Below are 16,689 nucleotides of genomic sequence, written 5' to 3'. Positions count from 1 at the left end.
GTAGCTATAGCCCTTTTCATTTTTATATTTCTGCCCCCGTTGCAGCTGCGAGCAGCAGAGCAACCTGCCTCCGCTTTAAAAAAATAGTGTGTGTAGATAATAAACGTTTAAACTAACACTGTGATATGCTGAAAATATATATTTTATGTAGTTGTTATTATAGACAAGTGAAGTGTTGTTTTGAGAGTTCAATTCATCAAACATGTCGTCAACTTGCTGTCGGCTGCTAACCGCTTGTTGGAACAAACAAAAATACTCTAAAATGTAAATAAAAAAAAGAAATATAACTTTTTTGCCATTTAAAACAAATCTGAACTGCTTTAATTGCTGCAAGAGTAGTACAGCTGTATAAGGAATATGTGCAAGGAGTTATTTTTTGCTATTTCTGCGGATTTCTTTTGCAAAATCTATGCGGAATTTTGCAGAATAATTAAACATGTTTTAAGCACATTAAGCACATTCATTTGAGAGAATGTGCGCTGTGAATATTACAAAACAATAAAATATTTTATAATTACATTTTATTAAAGGATTACCCTGAATTAAACTGGACCAACATGAACCAACAGATAATGAACAATGTGCTGTCACGACCATAGAGTTTTATATAAAATACATATTATTACTGTCTACAGTGTAACAGTAAAAAGAAAAGGCTTCTCATTATGAATGTAGCCTATATCAAGATAATTTCTGTTTAAAAAAAAAAAATCTGTTTAACAATTTATATTTATCTTGTAAACGGATTTGAAATAATAAATAATTGTCGCGTCACTTAGCATCTTCTCCGCGGTAAGTTTTATTTCAAATTCAAGTTTTACACATTAAATATTAAATAGTTTGTGCTTTCTCTCATAAAAACCTCACAGCAAACAGCACATACTTCTAAACACACGCGATGCAGTGACTATATCTGCGGTCACAGATTCCTAATGGGGAGAATTAGGAATTCTATTTTCCTCTATTTTCCTCTATAAGGCCTATATTTTCTTCTTTTATTTTATTTTCTGAGCACCGGACTTGTGCTGAGTCTGACCGGACATTTTGAGCGAACTGAACTTCAAATCAAATCAATAAAATATTTTCTTTATTTTTAACAATTATTCCATAGGTTCCAGTTCTGGGCCCCCCTCTGGGCCCACCCCCACCCTGGGCCCGGGACAACAGACCCGTTTGTCCCCCCCTGTCGGCGGGCGTGCTTGGTATGAAGATTGATATAAGTTTGTATCATATATAATGTGTGCTCTGTGGTGACTAAGATCTTTAAAATTTGAAATTAAAAATGAAGATGAACATGTTCAACTAAATGTTCCTGGTTTCATTCATTTCTTTATCTTTCACTATCTTTTTTTATTCATTCTATTATTCTGAACAGTGTACATAGAAGGGCAATACAGTATCAATTACAAAAACAAATTTGACAAATACAATAGACAGATACAGTATCTTTCATTATCTTAGGAGTCAGTGAAGACCTTGTCCATGCAGTTCTTATACACGTCATGAACAATTGTGTCTGTGTGTGTGTGTGTGTGTGTGTGTTCAAGTTCAACTGTTGCATTATATAATTGTATAAAATATACAACAATTTTAAATCTACCCCCAGAGTCATCCTTGTGTATTCCCTCTGTACTTAAATACACAATATTATGTGATCGATTGAAAAGTCTATGATTACTTGTTTATTTTACTTGATGAGTTATTAAATAATGCAACTTAGACCCAATAATTACTCAGCATTCCTGGAAACCAGATTTCATTTTAATAAAGAAAGCAGTTTGGGTGTAATAAACCTTTAAAAGCATCTTAAACTCTAAAAGTAGTTAAAATTGTGTGAAAATACTGCATTGCGCTACTGAAAAATCCAGCTAAGACCAGCATAAGCTGGTGAGCTGGTTTTAGCTGGTCTCCCAGCTTGGTTTTAGCTGGTTTTGCTGGTGTAGCAAGCTGGTTTTGCTGGTGTAGCAAGCTGGTCTAGCTGTGTTTTGGTCACTTTTTAAGCTGGTCTAGCTGGACTTAGTCTCGCGTAGCCAGACCTTCAAAACTGTTCAGCCAACAGTTTGTGGGCGTGACGTCTGAGGCTGAGACTAAGCTGGACTTAGCTAGTCAGGCTGGAAGACCAGCTGACCTACCAGCATGACCAGCTTTGTCAGGCTGGGAGAACCATCTTAAACCAGCTAGTGCCACACTGCCACCTTGAACCAGCTAAAACCAGCTACCGGTTTATGCTGGTCTTAGCTGGATTTGTCAGTATGGTGGTGGCACTTTTTTCGAGTAGCATGTGCCTGCCCAACCGGAGGCTGCAGTTTCGCTACGTGGCGCTGCCGATGTCACAAAAAACTAGGGTCCTAGAAGAGGTTCACTGAGGCGCGTGCCAAATGAACTCCCGCGTCTCGACACAAGATGGCGCCAGCAGCCTTTCCGGCGCTTAGTGTCTGAATTCACTCACTCGTGCAGTGTTGCCAGATTGGGCGGGTTCCCGCCCAATTGGGCGGTTTTGAATTTGATTGTGCGGGTAAAAAATGGCTTGGGCGGTTGTGCAAAAATTGGGCTGGTTTGGGATCAGTTGGGCGGGTTTGAAACGTGCATTTTATAGGCTAATTATTTAACAAAAAAACCCAAATGTGCATGTATTTCATGACGTTACTAAACACACGCCCACTGCATGTGTTTGTGTTGACGCCACGCCGATGATGAGTCCGCGTTTATCCAATCACAAGTGATGGCAGCCAGCCAGCTCTCTCAGCGGGAAATCAAGATGTTACAGATAGGAGTTGGAGAGTGACCCGGGCCTGAAGCAAATGGATAATACCTTTTAAATCGGAAAATAGCACTGCAAATTCTGCAACACGGACTCCGGATTGCAACGTATACGTTGCTTGTCACACATCGGCCGTGTCTTAATGCGAATGCTGCAGCCTCCGGAGGTCGCATTTCTAGTCTCCATATACGTCGTCGACTGTCTTGTTTTAGAATATTAACAGTTATAAAGTTGACTTTTATTCTTAGTTAATAGTAAATTGTTGTAATATGCTTATACCTTGCGAATGTAATGGTCAGGTAACTCAAATAATCAAGGCTTGATGACGTATGCACCCTGCATACGCGACCTCCGCAGGCTGCAGCTGGAGTGAGAAACGGACATCAATTACACGTGTTTGAGCCGTGGATGAATTATCGGAGCATTTCAGGTGAACAGAACCAAATGTTCGTCTGTCATTTAGTCAATTGTGGAACCATGAACTTCAGCCAGACTGTACATAGTTCTGAAAAGTTCAGATGTTCACAGTGTTCTTCAGCTTCCTTGCAAGTTAACGCAGAACCAACAGCCTATTATTATTGTTCTGCATTTACTGCTTAAGGTAAGCCTATTTACGATCTCTCTCTCTCTCACACACACCTATTTATCAAGAGTAAAAATACATGATTAATAATAATATAAATAGATAAAAACGTTATTAACGAATTGGGTATTTGAATAATCATAAAACACTTAAATATACGCTGTAAAAGTGCATTGTGCGTGTGGGCGAGGGAGCATAATGTAGCTGTTGTGAACAAGTTATGTCATTTTGCTAGTGTGGTTCTGTTCTGGTGTCGCTAGCTATAGTATGTTGCATTAATTGTGTAAGTTAAAATAACTAAATGCTAATCAAATTAAACCAAAATGTTGATTTAAATATTTTGGGCGGTTTTTTGTGCGTTTGGGCGGGTTTTGGAACACTTTTGGGCTGGAAACCATCAACTCTATCTGGCAACACTGCACTCGTGTTCATCCCCTCATTCAAGAAGAAATATCCTACATTGGATTCAAGTGGACTATGTTAGTGAACTAATGTTGGGAATATGGAATGGGTGGCTATTTCGGACACAGCCTAAGGATTTTTAGAAACTGGTCAGGGTACAGTTGATGATGTATTATGTGTTTTTGCATAAATAGGTGATATTATGTTTTAGGGTTTAAATCAAACGTGCCTCCATAAATGAATAAAATTATTCCTAAATATCAATTATAGCGGTTAAATATTGGCACTTTAAAGGGGTCATGAACTGCCTTTTTTATTAGTTGGTACTGTTCTCTGAGGTCCACATTATAAACATCCAAAAACATCCTAATTTAACACTAATAGGTAATTTTCAGTCCTGTTTTGACCCCCTCTCATCAGAATGCTCATTTTGAATAGGTGTTGTAAACATCCACTGGTATGATTGGCTAACAGTTTTGCTATGTTCGCGCATATGTCAAAAATGGACAATACTCCAGGCTTTATGCGTGTCTGTTTGACAGACTGGCTTAAATATAATCTGTTTTTCCAATAAAGAGAAGTATATTTTGTTCCGGTTCTGTTGTGAACTGTGTGCATGATACTAAAGTCGCATGACTGCAGTGACGCGGCTGACGTGTTATCCTCAGACAGTTTTTTTTTAAACTTACAGCATGCGTCTCCCTCAGACTGTAAACGAAGCTTGTGCACACAAAAAAACCCCGCTGGGGCGCACCAGATGGCACGTCAGCCGCGTCGCTGCGGACACGTGACTTCGGTCTCGTGCACACGGTTCACAACGGAACTGGAAGAGAAGACAATGATGATTACAGTCGTAATTTTCGTTATTTTTGGACCAAAATGTATTTTCAATGCTTCAACACATTTTAACTGACCCACTGATGTCACATGGACTACTTTGATGATGTTTTTATTACTTTTCCGGACATGGACAGTAAACCGTATAGATTTTCAATGAAGGGTCAGAAAGCTCTCGGACTAAATATAAAACATCTTAAACTGTGTTCTGAAGATGAACGAAGGTCTTCTGAGTTTGATACGACATGAGGGTGAGTCATTAATGACATTACTTTCATTTTTGGGTGAACTATCCCTTTGATACAAGTTTTCTTGTCAGTATACTCTGAGTTGCTATTTTAAGTAACAAGCAATAAAACAGCTGCAATATTCTCATCTATTAAACTCAAACTTTAGTGTTGTATAAGACTGTGAGAACTGTAGCAGGAGGTTTAACTCCTGAACTGCAAAGTCTCATCCACCATAGTACTATATAAAGGGCTGTTACTCTTAAAAACTTCAGTCCATTTTGCAAGATGAGGGGGCTTTTGGTTTTTACCGCTCTTTTTGTGGCCGTGCTAGGAAAAACAACTTTCGAGGGGTAAGTGCACAAATAAATGTAATGAATACCAATTTATTTTTTATTTTTTTTGAAAAATTTATAAATCTGTAATGTAATGTTTCTGCAGACATCAGGTTCTTCGGATCACTGCACAAGATGAAGCACAGATCAATCTCCTGAAGGAGCTCGCTGAACAGGAACATCTTGCAGTAAGTCGGTGTAATGAGACACCCTATTATTGGTATTTATTAATAATACATAAAGTATAAAAAATCTGTATTGTACATATGCTCTTGTGTTAAGCTGGACTTTTGGATGGGGCCGGTTCATGAGTCTCTACCTGTGGATGTCCGTGTTCCTTTCAACAGCCTTCAGCCTGTCAGGGCTTTCCTGGCGCACAATCACATCCAATATCGTGTTATGATCGAGGATGTCCAGGTAGGAATATATTAACAGTATTTCACATTTGATTGCACAGTGACCAGTTGAAAATCTTTTAAAAAAAATTTCTTGCACTGTTAGGATTTGCTGGATGAGGAGCAGCGTCAAATGTTGAAATCTCGTGTTATTCCCAGAACTACAGATGATTTTGACTACGCAAACTATCATGATTTGAGTGCGGTAAGTAAAGCAGAGCTTATCACAATACAATTTTTAAAGAAACTAAAGTTATAAGAAACATTATTTTCAGGTTTTATTGGACAATAACATGCTTTTGTTAGATGTGTTTGTTATGATGGACTTCTAAAGTTGTACATTTATGAGTATATTTGATATTTTTTCGTCATTATTTTGGTTTCAGATTTATTCATTCATGGATTTGCTTGTGGCAGAGAACAGTGGTCTGGTTAGCAAAATTGTGATTGGTCAAAGCTATGAGGGCCGCCCCTTGAACGTCCTGAAGGTAGGTCACATTTATATAATAATAATAACTATGGCACTGACTTTGGTTATTCCCAATTTGTCAAGAAGAATATTTTACATTTTAACACGTATAAGCTCATTTATTTGTTTCACACAGTTCAGCACTGGAGCAAATCGTCCTGGTATCTGGATTGACGCTGGCATTCACGCCAGAGAATGGGTCACACAGGCCAGTGGAGTCTGGTTTGCCAAAAAGGTCAAATAAATCTTAAATGTAATCTACCAAACATGCATTAATGCAAAACTGGGTTATTTTTGACCCAATGCTGGGTTTTATACACCATGATTGCAACATCAACCCAACATTGGGTCATTTTTAACCCAGGACATTTTCTATAACATAATGTAAATTTACTCAAACACAGATATTCATTTTTTTGTATTGCATAGATTGTGACTGAATACGGACACGACTCCGTCCTCACTGACATCCTTAACAACTATGACATCTTCTTGGAGATCGTCATTAACCCTGACGGCTATGAATACACCCACCGTTCTGTGAGTTTAGTCTGAATGGCTGCACTTTAAACGCAAATTGGCTACATGTAAGAATATGTCTCAAATTTCTCTTTAAATGTGTAATTTGGTTGTTTGGTTAAGAATCGTATGTGGCGCAAAACAAGAAAGCCAAACCCTGGCTCCACCTGTGCTGGAGTTGATGCCAACAGGAACTGGGACGCTAGCTTTGGAGGTGATGTACATTTAAAGTTTTTAACTTGATATGATTCATAAGGTTGTAAAGTTTTTTGTAATCTTTGCTTTGTTATTCATGTATAGGGTCTGGTGCTAGTAGCAATCCCTGCTCTGATAGTTACCATGGACCCAGCGCTCACTCTGAACCTGAAGTCAAGGCCATTGTGGACTTTGTGAAATCTCATGGCAACCTCAAGACCTTTTTATCCATTCACAGCTATTCCCAAATGCTCCTCTATCCACATGGATACACTAGCACGCCTGCTAAGGACCAGAAAGAACTTGTATACATGTTAAAAAACATATAATTTAGAATTTACTGAACAGCTTGTATAAACACATTAAAAACTGATTTCTGTATTGCCCTTTCAGCATGAACTTGCCGGTAAGGCCATCACTGCACTGCAGTCTTTGTATAACACTCGCTACACGTATGGCAGCATCATTACCACCATCTGTAAGTTCATGTACATTTTACATCATCTAACTTATACCTCTAAGTTTCCCTATGATTAATTCTTCATTTGGTCTGTTCTCAGACCGAGCTGATGGAGTCACTGTCGACTGGACCTACAACCAGGGCATCAAATACTCCTATACCTTTGAACTGAGAGACACTGGTCGATATGGTTTCATCCTGCCAGCCAATCAAATCATCCCTACTGCTGAAGAGACCTGGCTTGCACTGATGGTTATTATGGAGCACACCAAGAATAATCCATATTAAACACTGTATGTCAATGATGAATCAAAGTGTATAAAACAGATACAAATAAAATAAAATAAACAAATGAACAATTTGATCACTGATGTTTTACACTTCACAAAATGTATTGGAACAAAGTGAACTGAAAAAATTGTGTGACGCCTGCCAATATGCACACACCACCAATCAGAATGAAGAACCAGAACTGCCCGTTTTATAATTGGATTTTTGGTCGAACTGAGGACAAGAAAATTAAATTTACAGTACAATTTGTGAACCTTCTTGTGAAATTCAGACTAGAGTTTCAATGAAATTCATCAAAGGAGCATCAACGTTTGACTTAACATTTAAATTTTTGTCATGACCATACTCAGTCAATATTAAAGTTATTAATGTTATATTTTCACAGAATGTTTTTTACATTATAAGATAATTTTAGTAGAAAACAGTAAATCACAAAAAAATTATGTTTTCACATTTAGATATGCAAGATTTAGCAAACCATGATGCAAAGATTTTGTCAATATACTTTGAGTTGCTATTTTATGTAACATGCCAGAAACCATATGCAATGTTCTCATCCCTCATACTGGCTGTGAGAACCATAGCAGCAGGTTTGCCCGCCCCTTTTATCTCCTCATACAAACTCATAACCACCATAGTAGTATATAAAGGTCTTTGCCTTCTTCGGTCCACTTTGCAAGATGAGGAGGATTTTGGTTCTTATTGCTCTTTTTGTGGTCGTGCTTGGCAAGACGACTTTTGAGGGGTAAGTGCATAAATGTTGTTGCAACATTAAAAATCAATATTTTGTGCAAAATTTTATTTTTGTTTTTGATAAATTCTGATCATGTTGATGTTTCTGCAGACATCAGGTTCTTCGGATCACTGCACAAGATGAAGCACAGATCAATCTCCTAAAGGAGCTCGCTGAACAGGAACATCTTGCGGTAAGTCAGTGTACAGAGACACCCTATTATTAGTATTCAATAATAACACTTAAAGTATAAACAATACAATAATAAAAATGTGTTCTGTACATATGCTCTTGTGTTAAGCTGGATTTTTGGATGGGGCCCGTTCATGAATCTCTACCTGTGGATGTCCGTGTTCCTTTCAACAGCCTCCAGCCTGTCAGGGCTTTCCTGGTGTACAATCACATCCAATATCGTGTTATGATCGAGGATGTCCAGGTAGGAATATTTTAACAGTGTTTCACATTTGATTGCACAGTGACCAGTTGAAAATTTTTTATGTTTTGTTTTGCACTATTAGGATTTGCTGGATGAGGAGAAACGTCAGATGTTGAAATCTCGTGTTATTCCCAGAACTACAGATGACTTTGACTACGCAAACTATCATGATTTGAGTACTGTAAGTAAAGCAGAGCTTATCACAATAAAATGACATTTAAAAAAAAATAAACTAAGTTATAAGAAACATTATTAGGTTTTATTGGACAATAACATGCTTTCATCAGATGTGTTTGTTATGGTGAACTTTTAAAGTTGAAAACTTACAGTACATTTAAATATTTTGGTTTCAGATTTATTCATTCATGGATTTGCTTGTGGCAGAGAACAGTGGTCTGGTTAGCAAAATTGTGATTGGTCAAAGCTATAAGGGCCGCCCCTTGAACGTCCTGAAGGTAGGTCACATAATAATAATAACTGTGGCATTGACTTTGGTGAATCCCAATTTGTCCAGATGAATATTTTACATTTTTATTTGTATATTTCACACAGTTCAGCACAGGAGCGAATCGTCCTGGTATCTGGATTGACGCTGGCATTCACGCCAGAGAATGGATCACACATGCCAGTGGAGTCTGGTTTGCAAAAAAGGTCAAATAAAACTTAAATGCAATCTACCCAACATGCATTAATGACTAAAAAACACACAGTTGATGGTATGAGGGATTAGCAATTCACTTAAAGACTATATGGTTTATGTTCTCAATACAACAAGTACAAAGTGCTATAAACATGTTCAGTAAAACAAAATATAAATTGAATCAAACACAGATATTCATTTTTTTGTATTGCATAGATTGTGACTGACTATGGACACGACTTCGTCCTCACTGACATCCTTAACAACTATGACATCTTCTTGGAGATCGTCCTCAACCCTGACGGCTATGAATACACCCACGTTTCTGTGAGTTTTGTCTGAATGGCTGCATTTTAAAAGCAAATTGGCTACATGTAATAAGAATATGTCTAAACTATTATCAAATTTCTCTTTAACTGTGTAATTCGGATGTTTGGTTAAGAATCGTATGTGGCGCAAAACCAGAAAGCCAAACCCTGGCTCCACCTGTCATGGAGTTGATGCCAACAGGAACTGGGATGCTGGCTTTGGAGGTTATTTGATTTATAAAGTTTGTCTTGCTATTTAACATTGACCTTATAAAGTTATAAAGTTTTTTGTAATCTTTGCTTTGTTATTCATTTATAGGGTCTGGTGCTAGTAGCAATCCCTGCTCTGTGACCTACCATGGACCCAGCGCTCACTCTGAACCTGAAGTCAAGGCCATTGTGGACTTTGTGAAATCTCATGGCAACATCAAGACCTTTTTATCCATTCACAGCTATTCCCAAAAGCTCCTCTACCCATATGGATACACTAGCACTCCTGCCAAGGACCAGGAAGAACTGGTATGCATGTTAGAAACATATAGGTTTGAATACACTGAACTGCCTGTATATGATCAGGATGATTTCTTAATTGTCTTTTCAGCATGAGCTTGCCAGAAAGGCCGTCACTGCACTGAAATCTTTGCATAACACTCGCTACAAGTATGGCAGCTTCATTACCACCATCTGTAAGTTTATTTACATTCTACATTGTTTCATGAATACCTCTATAAGCTCCCATGATTTATTGTTGCCTTTTGCCTACCAATCTCTGTGTTTTCAGACCAAGGTGATGGAGTCAGTGTCGACTGGGCCTACAGCCAGGGCATCAAATACTCCTATACCTTTGAACTGAGAGATACAGGTCTTTATGGTTTCCTCCTGCCGGCCGATCAAATCATCGCTACTGCTGAAGAGACCTGGCTTGGACTGATGGTTATTATGGAGCACACCAAGAATAATCCATATTAAATATACTGTATGTCAATGATGAATCAAAGTGCATAAAAGAGATACAAATAAAAATAATAAACAGATTAACTATTTGATCACTGTTGTTTTACACTTCACAAAATGTACTGGAACAAAGTGGACTAAAAAAATTGTGTGACGCCTGCCAATCTGCACACCACCAAAGAGCCTTTAACAATCACTTATATATTACTTTTCATCAGTTTTAACCTTCTGTGTGCCATCATGTTTAGCATGAATTGTTTTATGAATCTAAAGAATAATAAGCTGTTCTTCAAAGAAGTTGTTTATTGGAAAAGGGTATTACAATTATATTAGGAATGACAGCAAACCCACAGGCAGATGTGAGAAATGTGCAACAGCAAACACAAATTACCTCCTTTTAACATCCAATCGTGGTGAAATCTCAATCCTTATATTACTAGACCTAAGTGCAGCCTTTGACACAATAGATCACAGAATCTTACTCAATAGACTAGAAAACTATGTTGGCATCAGTGGTCAGGCGTTAACCTGGTTCAGATGGTATCTAACCAATCGATATCACTTTGTTTATGTAAATGAGGAAGAGTCATATCACTCCCCCGTTTAATACGGCGTACCACAGGGATCAGTTTTAGGCCCTATCCTATTCTCGTTATATATATTACCTCTAGGAGACATTATCAGGAAACATAACATAAGTTTTCACTGCTATGTGGATACGTACACTGCGATCACAAAATTCTGGCCACTTAATTATTCCTAGAATATCAAAAGTGTCTAAAGGTGGTAGATCCTTCTCCTACTTAGCCCTATAAGCTCTGGAATGATTTACCAAATAATGTTCAAGTATCAGACACAGTCGATCAATTTAAAGCTAAACTTAAGACATTCTTCTTTAACAAAGCATTCACATAAAATGTCCAGTAAATGTACTTATCCCACAATAGTTAGTGTCTAGAACAAAGCACTCACATACCTCATATGGGTAATATACTCATGCCGCAATAGGTGGCCTGTCTGGAACCGAGCGGATTTTAAACCACAATACTGTATGACACTTGCATTACATGCGAACGGCCCCTACGCTAATAGAATTCTGTTTCTCTCTCCCTGTCTCGTCCTCGACCCCGAGGACAATGAGACAAACAGACCCAGTTCCTGCTGCTGTGAAGGTCATCACACCACTGATCTACTGACTGTCGTTCAATGTGATGCCCAGCCGTTTCGCGACCAACGACCACTGCTGAACCAGTTTAATTCGCTTACCCGCTTCCTATCCCTACCATGTTTATATATATAAATATATATTAATCTCTCCCAAGGGTTTTTGTCCTTCTAGGAGTTTTCCCACAGGGTTTTTCTCCTAGGGGTTTTTTCATCCCGGGGAGAGTCAGCCAACTTTGGCTTAACTTTGCCCTTTACTGTATACGTTACATTATTACTACGCTCGCTTGTACGGTTTATTCTTAGCCGCTGTATTCTACTTCTTATATTATCTATTGATTATTCTGTGTTCTCCCCTACATCTACTCATGTAAAGCTGCTTTGAAACGATTAACAATTATGAAAGCGCTATATAAATAAAATTGAATTGAATTGAATAGCTTAGTTATTTTCTCTAAAAATTTTGTTTAAGACTTAAAAAATTTTTTTTAATACTGAGACAATTTATTATGTGTTAGCATTTTATCTACATTTTAACACATTTACTGACAAAGGATTCATCAATAAATAATTTTTCTGTCCTAGTTAAGCTATAGATCAATTTGTCATTTGCTTGTAAACATTTAATTTTTTTGATAATTTACAATAGCAGTTTAAATTTTACAGTTTTAGTTTCCTTTACAAAGGAAATTCACAAAACATTGCGAATATCACAACATTGTATATTTGGATTTTTGGTCGAACTGAGGACAAGACAATTAAATTTACAGTACAATTTGTGCAGGGCATTAACACCCGCCAACCCACAAATACAGGTAGATTTCAGCTGTGGCAGGTTAAGTAGTTTTCTTAAAAAATATGCTAAATGATAAACAATGGCCAGTATTTTGTTATCCTTGAACCCATAGACATGGTCTTGGTGTCATTGTAAAGTTTGTTTCAAGCTCTTTTTATCCGAACAACTAGTTTTAGCATTTAACCATGTAAAAAATTTTTGTCACATATTACTTGGCTTGAGAGTAGGTACTTACTGCTTTTTTTAATAAATATTTGTATGGGGTTTGTGTGTTTATCCTTTCAGTTAATCTTCTACACCCCTGCACCACTTTTAATACATTAGACGTTAATCTATTTATGCCTTACTAGCATGTTTTTTATGCACCTAAATATATGATATGATCTATATTTATATACCTGTAGGCTATATAGGCTACCAGCTAATAAATGTAGTCTTAATTTGGGTTGTCAATCTGCTAGCTACTAGCTAAAATCAAGTAAAATTACTCTAATTAAAGTCATTTTAGGATGCCAAAGTCACCTTTTGATCATATAAAATGTATTGTACAAATAACAAAATTGTGGCCAGTGAAAATGCTTAGTGGCTAGTATCTTTAGAAAACAACAAGCCACTTTGGCTAGTGAGCAAAAAAGTTAATGTCAAGCCCTGAATATGTGACCCTTGTGAAATCCTGATTTAGAGTCTCATTGTAATTCTATAATAAGATTAGAAGCATCAAAATTTGGCTTTACATTGATTTCAATCTTTGTCATGGCCTTACTAGTCAATATTAAAGATATATAAGGTTATACTTTCACAGAATGGTCTTTAAATTATAGGACAATTTTAGTAGACGTTGTCACATAGTTATCAGCAAACCATGATGCAAAGGTTTTGTCAGTATACTTTGAGTTTTTTATTTTACGTAACATGCCAGAAACCATATGCAATGTTCTCATCCTGTCTGTGAGAACCATAGCAGCAGGTTTGGCTGTCCCTTTTATCTCCTCATCTACAAACTCATAACCACCATAGTAGTATATAAAGGTCTCCTACTTTGCCTACTTCGGTCCACTTTGCAAGATGAGGAGGATTTTGGTTCTAAATGCACTTTTTGTGGTCGTGCATGGCAAGACGACTTTTGAAGGGTAAGTGCAACATTAAAAATCAATATTTTGTGCAAAATTTTATTTTTGTTTTTGATAAATGCTGATCATGTTGATGTTTCTGCAGACATCAGGTTCTTCGGATCACTGCACAAGATGAAGCACAGATCAATCTCCTAAAGGAGCTCGCTGAACAGGAACATCTTGCGGTAAAGACACCCTACTATTGTTATTCATTAAAAACACTTAAAGTATAAACAATACAATAATAAAAATGTGTTCTGTACATATGCTCTTGTGTTAAGCTGGATTTTTGGATGGGGCCCGTTCATGAGTCTCTACCTGTGGATGTCCTGGTTCCTTTCAACAGCCTTCAGCCTGTCAGGGCTTTCCTGGCATACAATCACATCCAATATCGTGTTATGATCGAGGATCTCCAGGTAGGAATATCTTTACAGTATTTTACATTTCATCGGACAGTGACCAGTAAATCCTTTAATTTTTTTCTTTTACTGTTAGGATTTGCTGGATGAGGAGAAACGTCAGATGTTGAAATCTCGTGTTATTTCCAGAACTACAGATGATTTTGACTTTGCAAACTATCATGATTTGTGTGCGGTAAGTAAAGCAGAGCTTATCACAATACAATGACTTTTTAAAGAAACTAAAGTTATAAGAAACATTATTAGGTTTTATTGGACAATAACATGCTTCAGATGTGTTTGTTATGGTGAACTTTTAAAGTTGAAAATTTATTTTAACTCACAGTAAATTAAATATTTTGGTTTCAGATTTCTTCATTCATAGATTTGCTTGTGGCAGAGAACAGTGGTCTGGTTAGCAAAATTGTGATTGGTGAAAGCTATGAGGGCCGCCCCTTGAACGTCCTGAAGGTAGGTCACATTTATATAATAATAATAACTATGGCATTGACTTTGGTGAATCCCAATTTCTCAAGATAATTGTTTTACTTTTTTACACATATAAACTCATTTATTTGTCTCACACAGTTCAGCACAGGAGCAAACCGTCCTGGTATCTGGATTGACACTGGCATTCACTCCAGAGAATGGATCACACAGGCCAGTGGAGTCTGGTTTGCCAAAAAGGTCAAATAAAACTCTTTTACTGTGTTCAGCAAATGTAATGTACCTACTGTCACATGCATTAACCTGACTAAAAACACAGTTGTTGGTATTCGAGATTAGCAATTCACTTAAAGACTATATACGGTTTATGTTCTCCATACAACAACTACAAAGTGCTGTAAACACTGTTTTGTATTGCATAGATTGTGACTGAATACGGACACGACTCCGTCCTCACTGACATCCTTAACAACTATGACATCTTCTTGGAGATCGTCACCAACCCTGACGGCTATGAATACACCCACCGTTCTGTGAGTTTAGTCTGAATTGCTGCACTTTAAAAGCAAATTGGCTATATGTAATAAGAATATGTTTTAACTGTAATTCGGTTGTTTGGGTAAGAATCGTATGTGGCGTAAAACCAGAAAGCCAAACCCTGGCTCCACCTGTGCTGGAGTTGATGCCAACAGGAACTGGAATGCCGGCTTTGGAGGTGATGTATATTTAAAGTTCGCAACTTGATCTGATGCATAAGGTTGGTACATTTTTGTAATCTTTGCTTTGTTATTCATTTATAGGGTCTGGTGCCAGTAGCAATCCCTGCTCTGTGACCTACCATGGACCCAGCGCTCACTCTGAACCTGAAGTCAAGGCCATTGTGGACTTTGTGAAATCTCATGGCAGTCTCAAGACCTTTATATCCATTCACAGCTATTCCCAAAAGCTCCTCTACCCATATGGACACACTAGCACTCCTGCCAAGGACCAGGAAGAACTGGTATGCATGTTAGAAACATATAGGTTTGAATACACTGAACAGCTTGTATATGATCAGGATGATTTCTTAATTGTCTTTTCAGCATGAGCTTGCCAGAAAGGCCGTCACTGCACTGAAATCTTTGTATAACACTAGCTACAAGTATGGCAGCATCATTACCACCATCTGTAAGTTTATTTACATCCTACATTGTTTAATGAATACCTCTTTCCAATGATTTATTGTTAATTTGGTGCCTTTTGCCTACCAATCTGTATGTTTTCAGACCGAGCTGATGGAGTCACTGTCGACTGGACCTACAACCAGGGCATCAAATACTCCTATACCTTTGAACTGAGAGATACAGGTCTTTATGGTTTCCTCCTGCCGGCCGATCAAATCATCCCTACTGCTGAAGAGACCTGGCTTGCACTGATGGTTATTATGGAGCACACCAAGAACAATCCATATTAAATATACTGTATGTCAATGATGAATTAAAGTGCATAAAAGAGATACAAATAAAAAATAAACAAATAAACAATTTGATCACTGATGTTTTACACTTCACAAAATGTAACTAATGGGACAAAGTGAACTGAACATGTGCCATTATGTTTAGTACGAATTGTTTTATGAATCGAAAGAATGTAAAGCTGTCCTCCAAAGTTGCTGTTTATTTGAAAAGGGCATTAAAATTATATTAGGAATGACAGCAAACCCACGAGCAGATGTGAGAAATGTGCAACAGCAAACACAGAAACGTTTTGTTTAAGCCTTAAAATTAGTTTTTAATACCGAGCCAATTTATTATGTGTTAGCATTTAAACGCATTCACTGACAGAAGAATTCATCAATAAAGATATTTTCTGTCCCACTTACGCTAAAGGTAAGTTTTTCATTTTCCTGGGAAATTAAAAAAAATGCATAATTTACAATAACAGCTAAAATTTTACAGTTTTAGTTTCCTTAACAAAGGTTATTTTCACAAAACATTGTGAATATCACACCACTGTATATTTGGATTTTTGGTTGAACTGAGAACAAGACAATTACATTTACAGTACAATTTGTAACCCTTCTTATGAAATCCAGACTAACATCTCAATGTTTTTTTTTTGTGTTTTTTTATGAGATTAGGAGCTTCAAAGTTTGATTTAACATTCTTTTTTTTTTAGATTAGGAGCTTCAAAGTTTGATTTAACATTCATTTCAATCTTTGTCATGACCTTACTCAGTCAATATTAA

General features: G+C 37.2%; 3 protein-coding genes across 3 annotated transcripts; all 3 read left to right on the top strand.

The window, feature by feature from the left end:
* The first annotated feature begins 5,006 nt into the window (after positions 1-5,006).
* Positions 5,007-7,527, top strand: LOC129433068 (carboxypeptidase A1). The gene is made up of 11 exons (XM_055191521.2): positions 5,007-5,163; positions 5,252-5,333; positions 5,428-5,562; positions 5,647-5,745; positions 5,927-6,028; positions 6,146-6,244; positions 6,439-6,549; positions 6,652-6,742; positions 6,829-7,028; positions 7,117-7,201; positions 7,284-7,527. The coding sequence occupies exons 1-11, from the start codon at positions 5,099-5,101 to the stop codon at positions 7,469-7,471; spliced, it is 1,257 nt and encodes a 418-aa protein (XP_055047496.2). The 5' UTR covers positions 5,007-5,098; the 3' UTR covers positions 7,472-7,527.
* A 473-nt stretch (positions 7,528-8,000) lies between these two features.
* LOC129433067 (carboxypeptidase A1) lies at positions 8,001-10,614 on the top strand. Its single transcript, XM_055191520.2, has 11 exons — positions 8,001-8,219; positions 8,319-8,400; positions 8,509-8,643; positions 8,726-8,824; positions 8,997-9,098; positions 9,196-9,294; positions 9,500-9,610; positions 9,726-9,816; positions 9,911-10,110; positions 10,193-10,277; positions 10,373-10,614. Exons 1-11 carry the CDS (start codon positions 8,155-8,157, stop codon positions 10,558-10,560), a joined length of 1,257 nt encoding a protein of 418 aa, XP_055047495.2. The 5' UTR covers positions 8,001-8,154; the 3' UTR covers positions 10,561-10,614.
* Positions 10,615-13,570: 2,956 nt separating this feature from the next.
* LOC129433071 (carboxypeptidase A1-like) lies at positions 13,571-15,970 on the top strand. Its single transcript, XM_055191524.2, has 11 exons — positions 13,571-13,635; positions 13,721-13,802; positions 13,899-14,033; positions 14,113-14,211; positions 14,385-14,486; positions 14,604-14,702; positions 14,885-14,995; positions 15,087-15,177; positions 15,263-15,462; positions 15,545-15,629; positions 15,728-15,970. Exons 1-11 carry the CDS (start codon positions 13,571-13,573, stop codon positions 15,913-15,915), a joined length of 1,257 nt encoding a protein of 418 aa, XP_055047499.2. The 3' UTR covers positions 15,916-15,970.
* Positions 15,971-16,689: the final 719 nt, after the last annotated feature.

Source organism: Misgurnus anguillicaudatus, chromosome 6 (genome assembly GCF_027580225.2).
Source record: "Misgurnus anguillicaudatus chromosome 6, ASM2758022v2, whole genome shotgun sequence".
Taxonomy (NCBI): Eukaryota; Metazoa; Chordata; class Actinopteri; order Cypriniformes; family Cobitidae; genus Misgurnus; species Misgurnus anguillicaudatus.
This window is presented reverse-complemented; position numbering and strand designations above follow the sequence as displayed.

Coding starts and splice junctions, on each gene's coding strand:
- LOC129433068 (XM_055191521.2), top strand. CDS start 5,099: ATGAGGGGGCTTTTGGTTTTTACCGCTCTTTTTGTGGCCGTGCTAGGA. Junction 6,029..6,145: donor GCCCCTTGAACGTCCTGAAG/GTAGGTCACATT, acceptor TGTTTCACACAG/TTCAGCACTGGAGCAAATCG. Junction 7,029..7,116: donor CTAAGGACCAGAAAGAACTT/GTATACATGTTA, acceptor TTGCCCTTTCAG/CATGAACTTGCCGGTAAGGC.
- LOC129433067 (XM_055191520.2), top strand. CDS start 8,155: ATGAGGAGGATTTTGGTTCTTATTGCTCTTTTTGTGGTCGTGCTTGGC. Junction 8,220..8,318: donor GGCAAGACGACTTTTGAGGG/GTAAGTGCATAA, acceptor ATGTTTCTGCAG/ACATCAGGTTCTTCGGATCA. Junction 10,111..10,192: donor CCAAGGACCAGGAAGAACTG/GTATGCATGTTA, acceptor TTGTCTTTTCAG/CATGAGCTTGCCAGAAAGGC.
- LOC129433071 (XM_055191524.2), top strand. CDS start 13,571: ATGAGGAGGATTTTGGTTCTAAATGCACTTTTTGTGGTCGTGCATGGC. Junction 14,212..14,384: donor ACTATCATGATTTGTGTGCG/GTAAGTAAAGCA, acceptor TTTTGGTTTCAG/ATTTCTTCATTCATAGATTT. Junction 14,487..14,603: donor GCCCCTTGAACGTCCTGAAG/GTAGGTCACATT, acceptor TGTCTCACACAG/TTCAGCACAGGAGCAAACCG.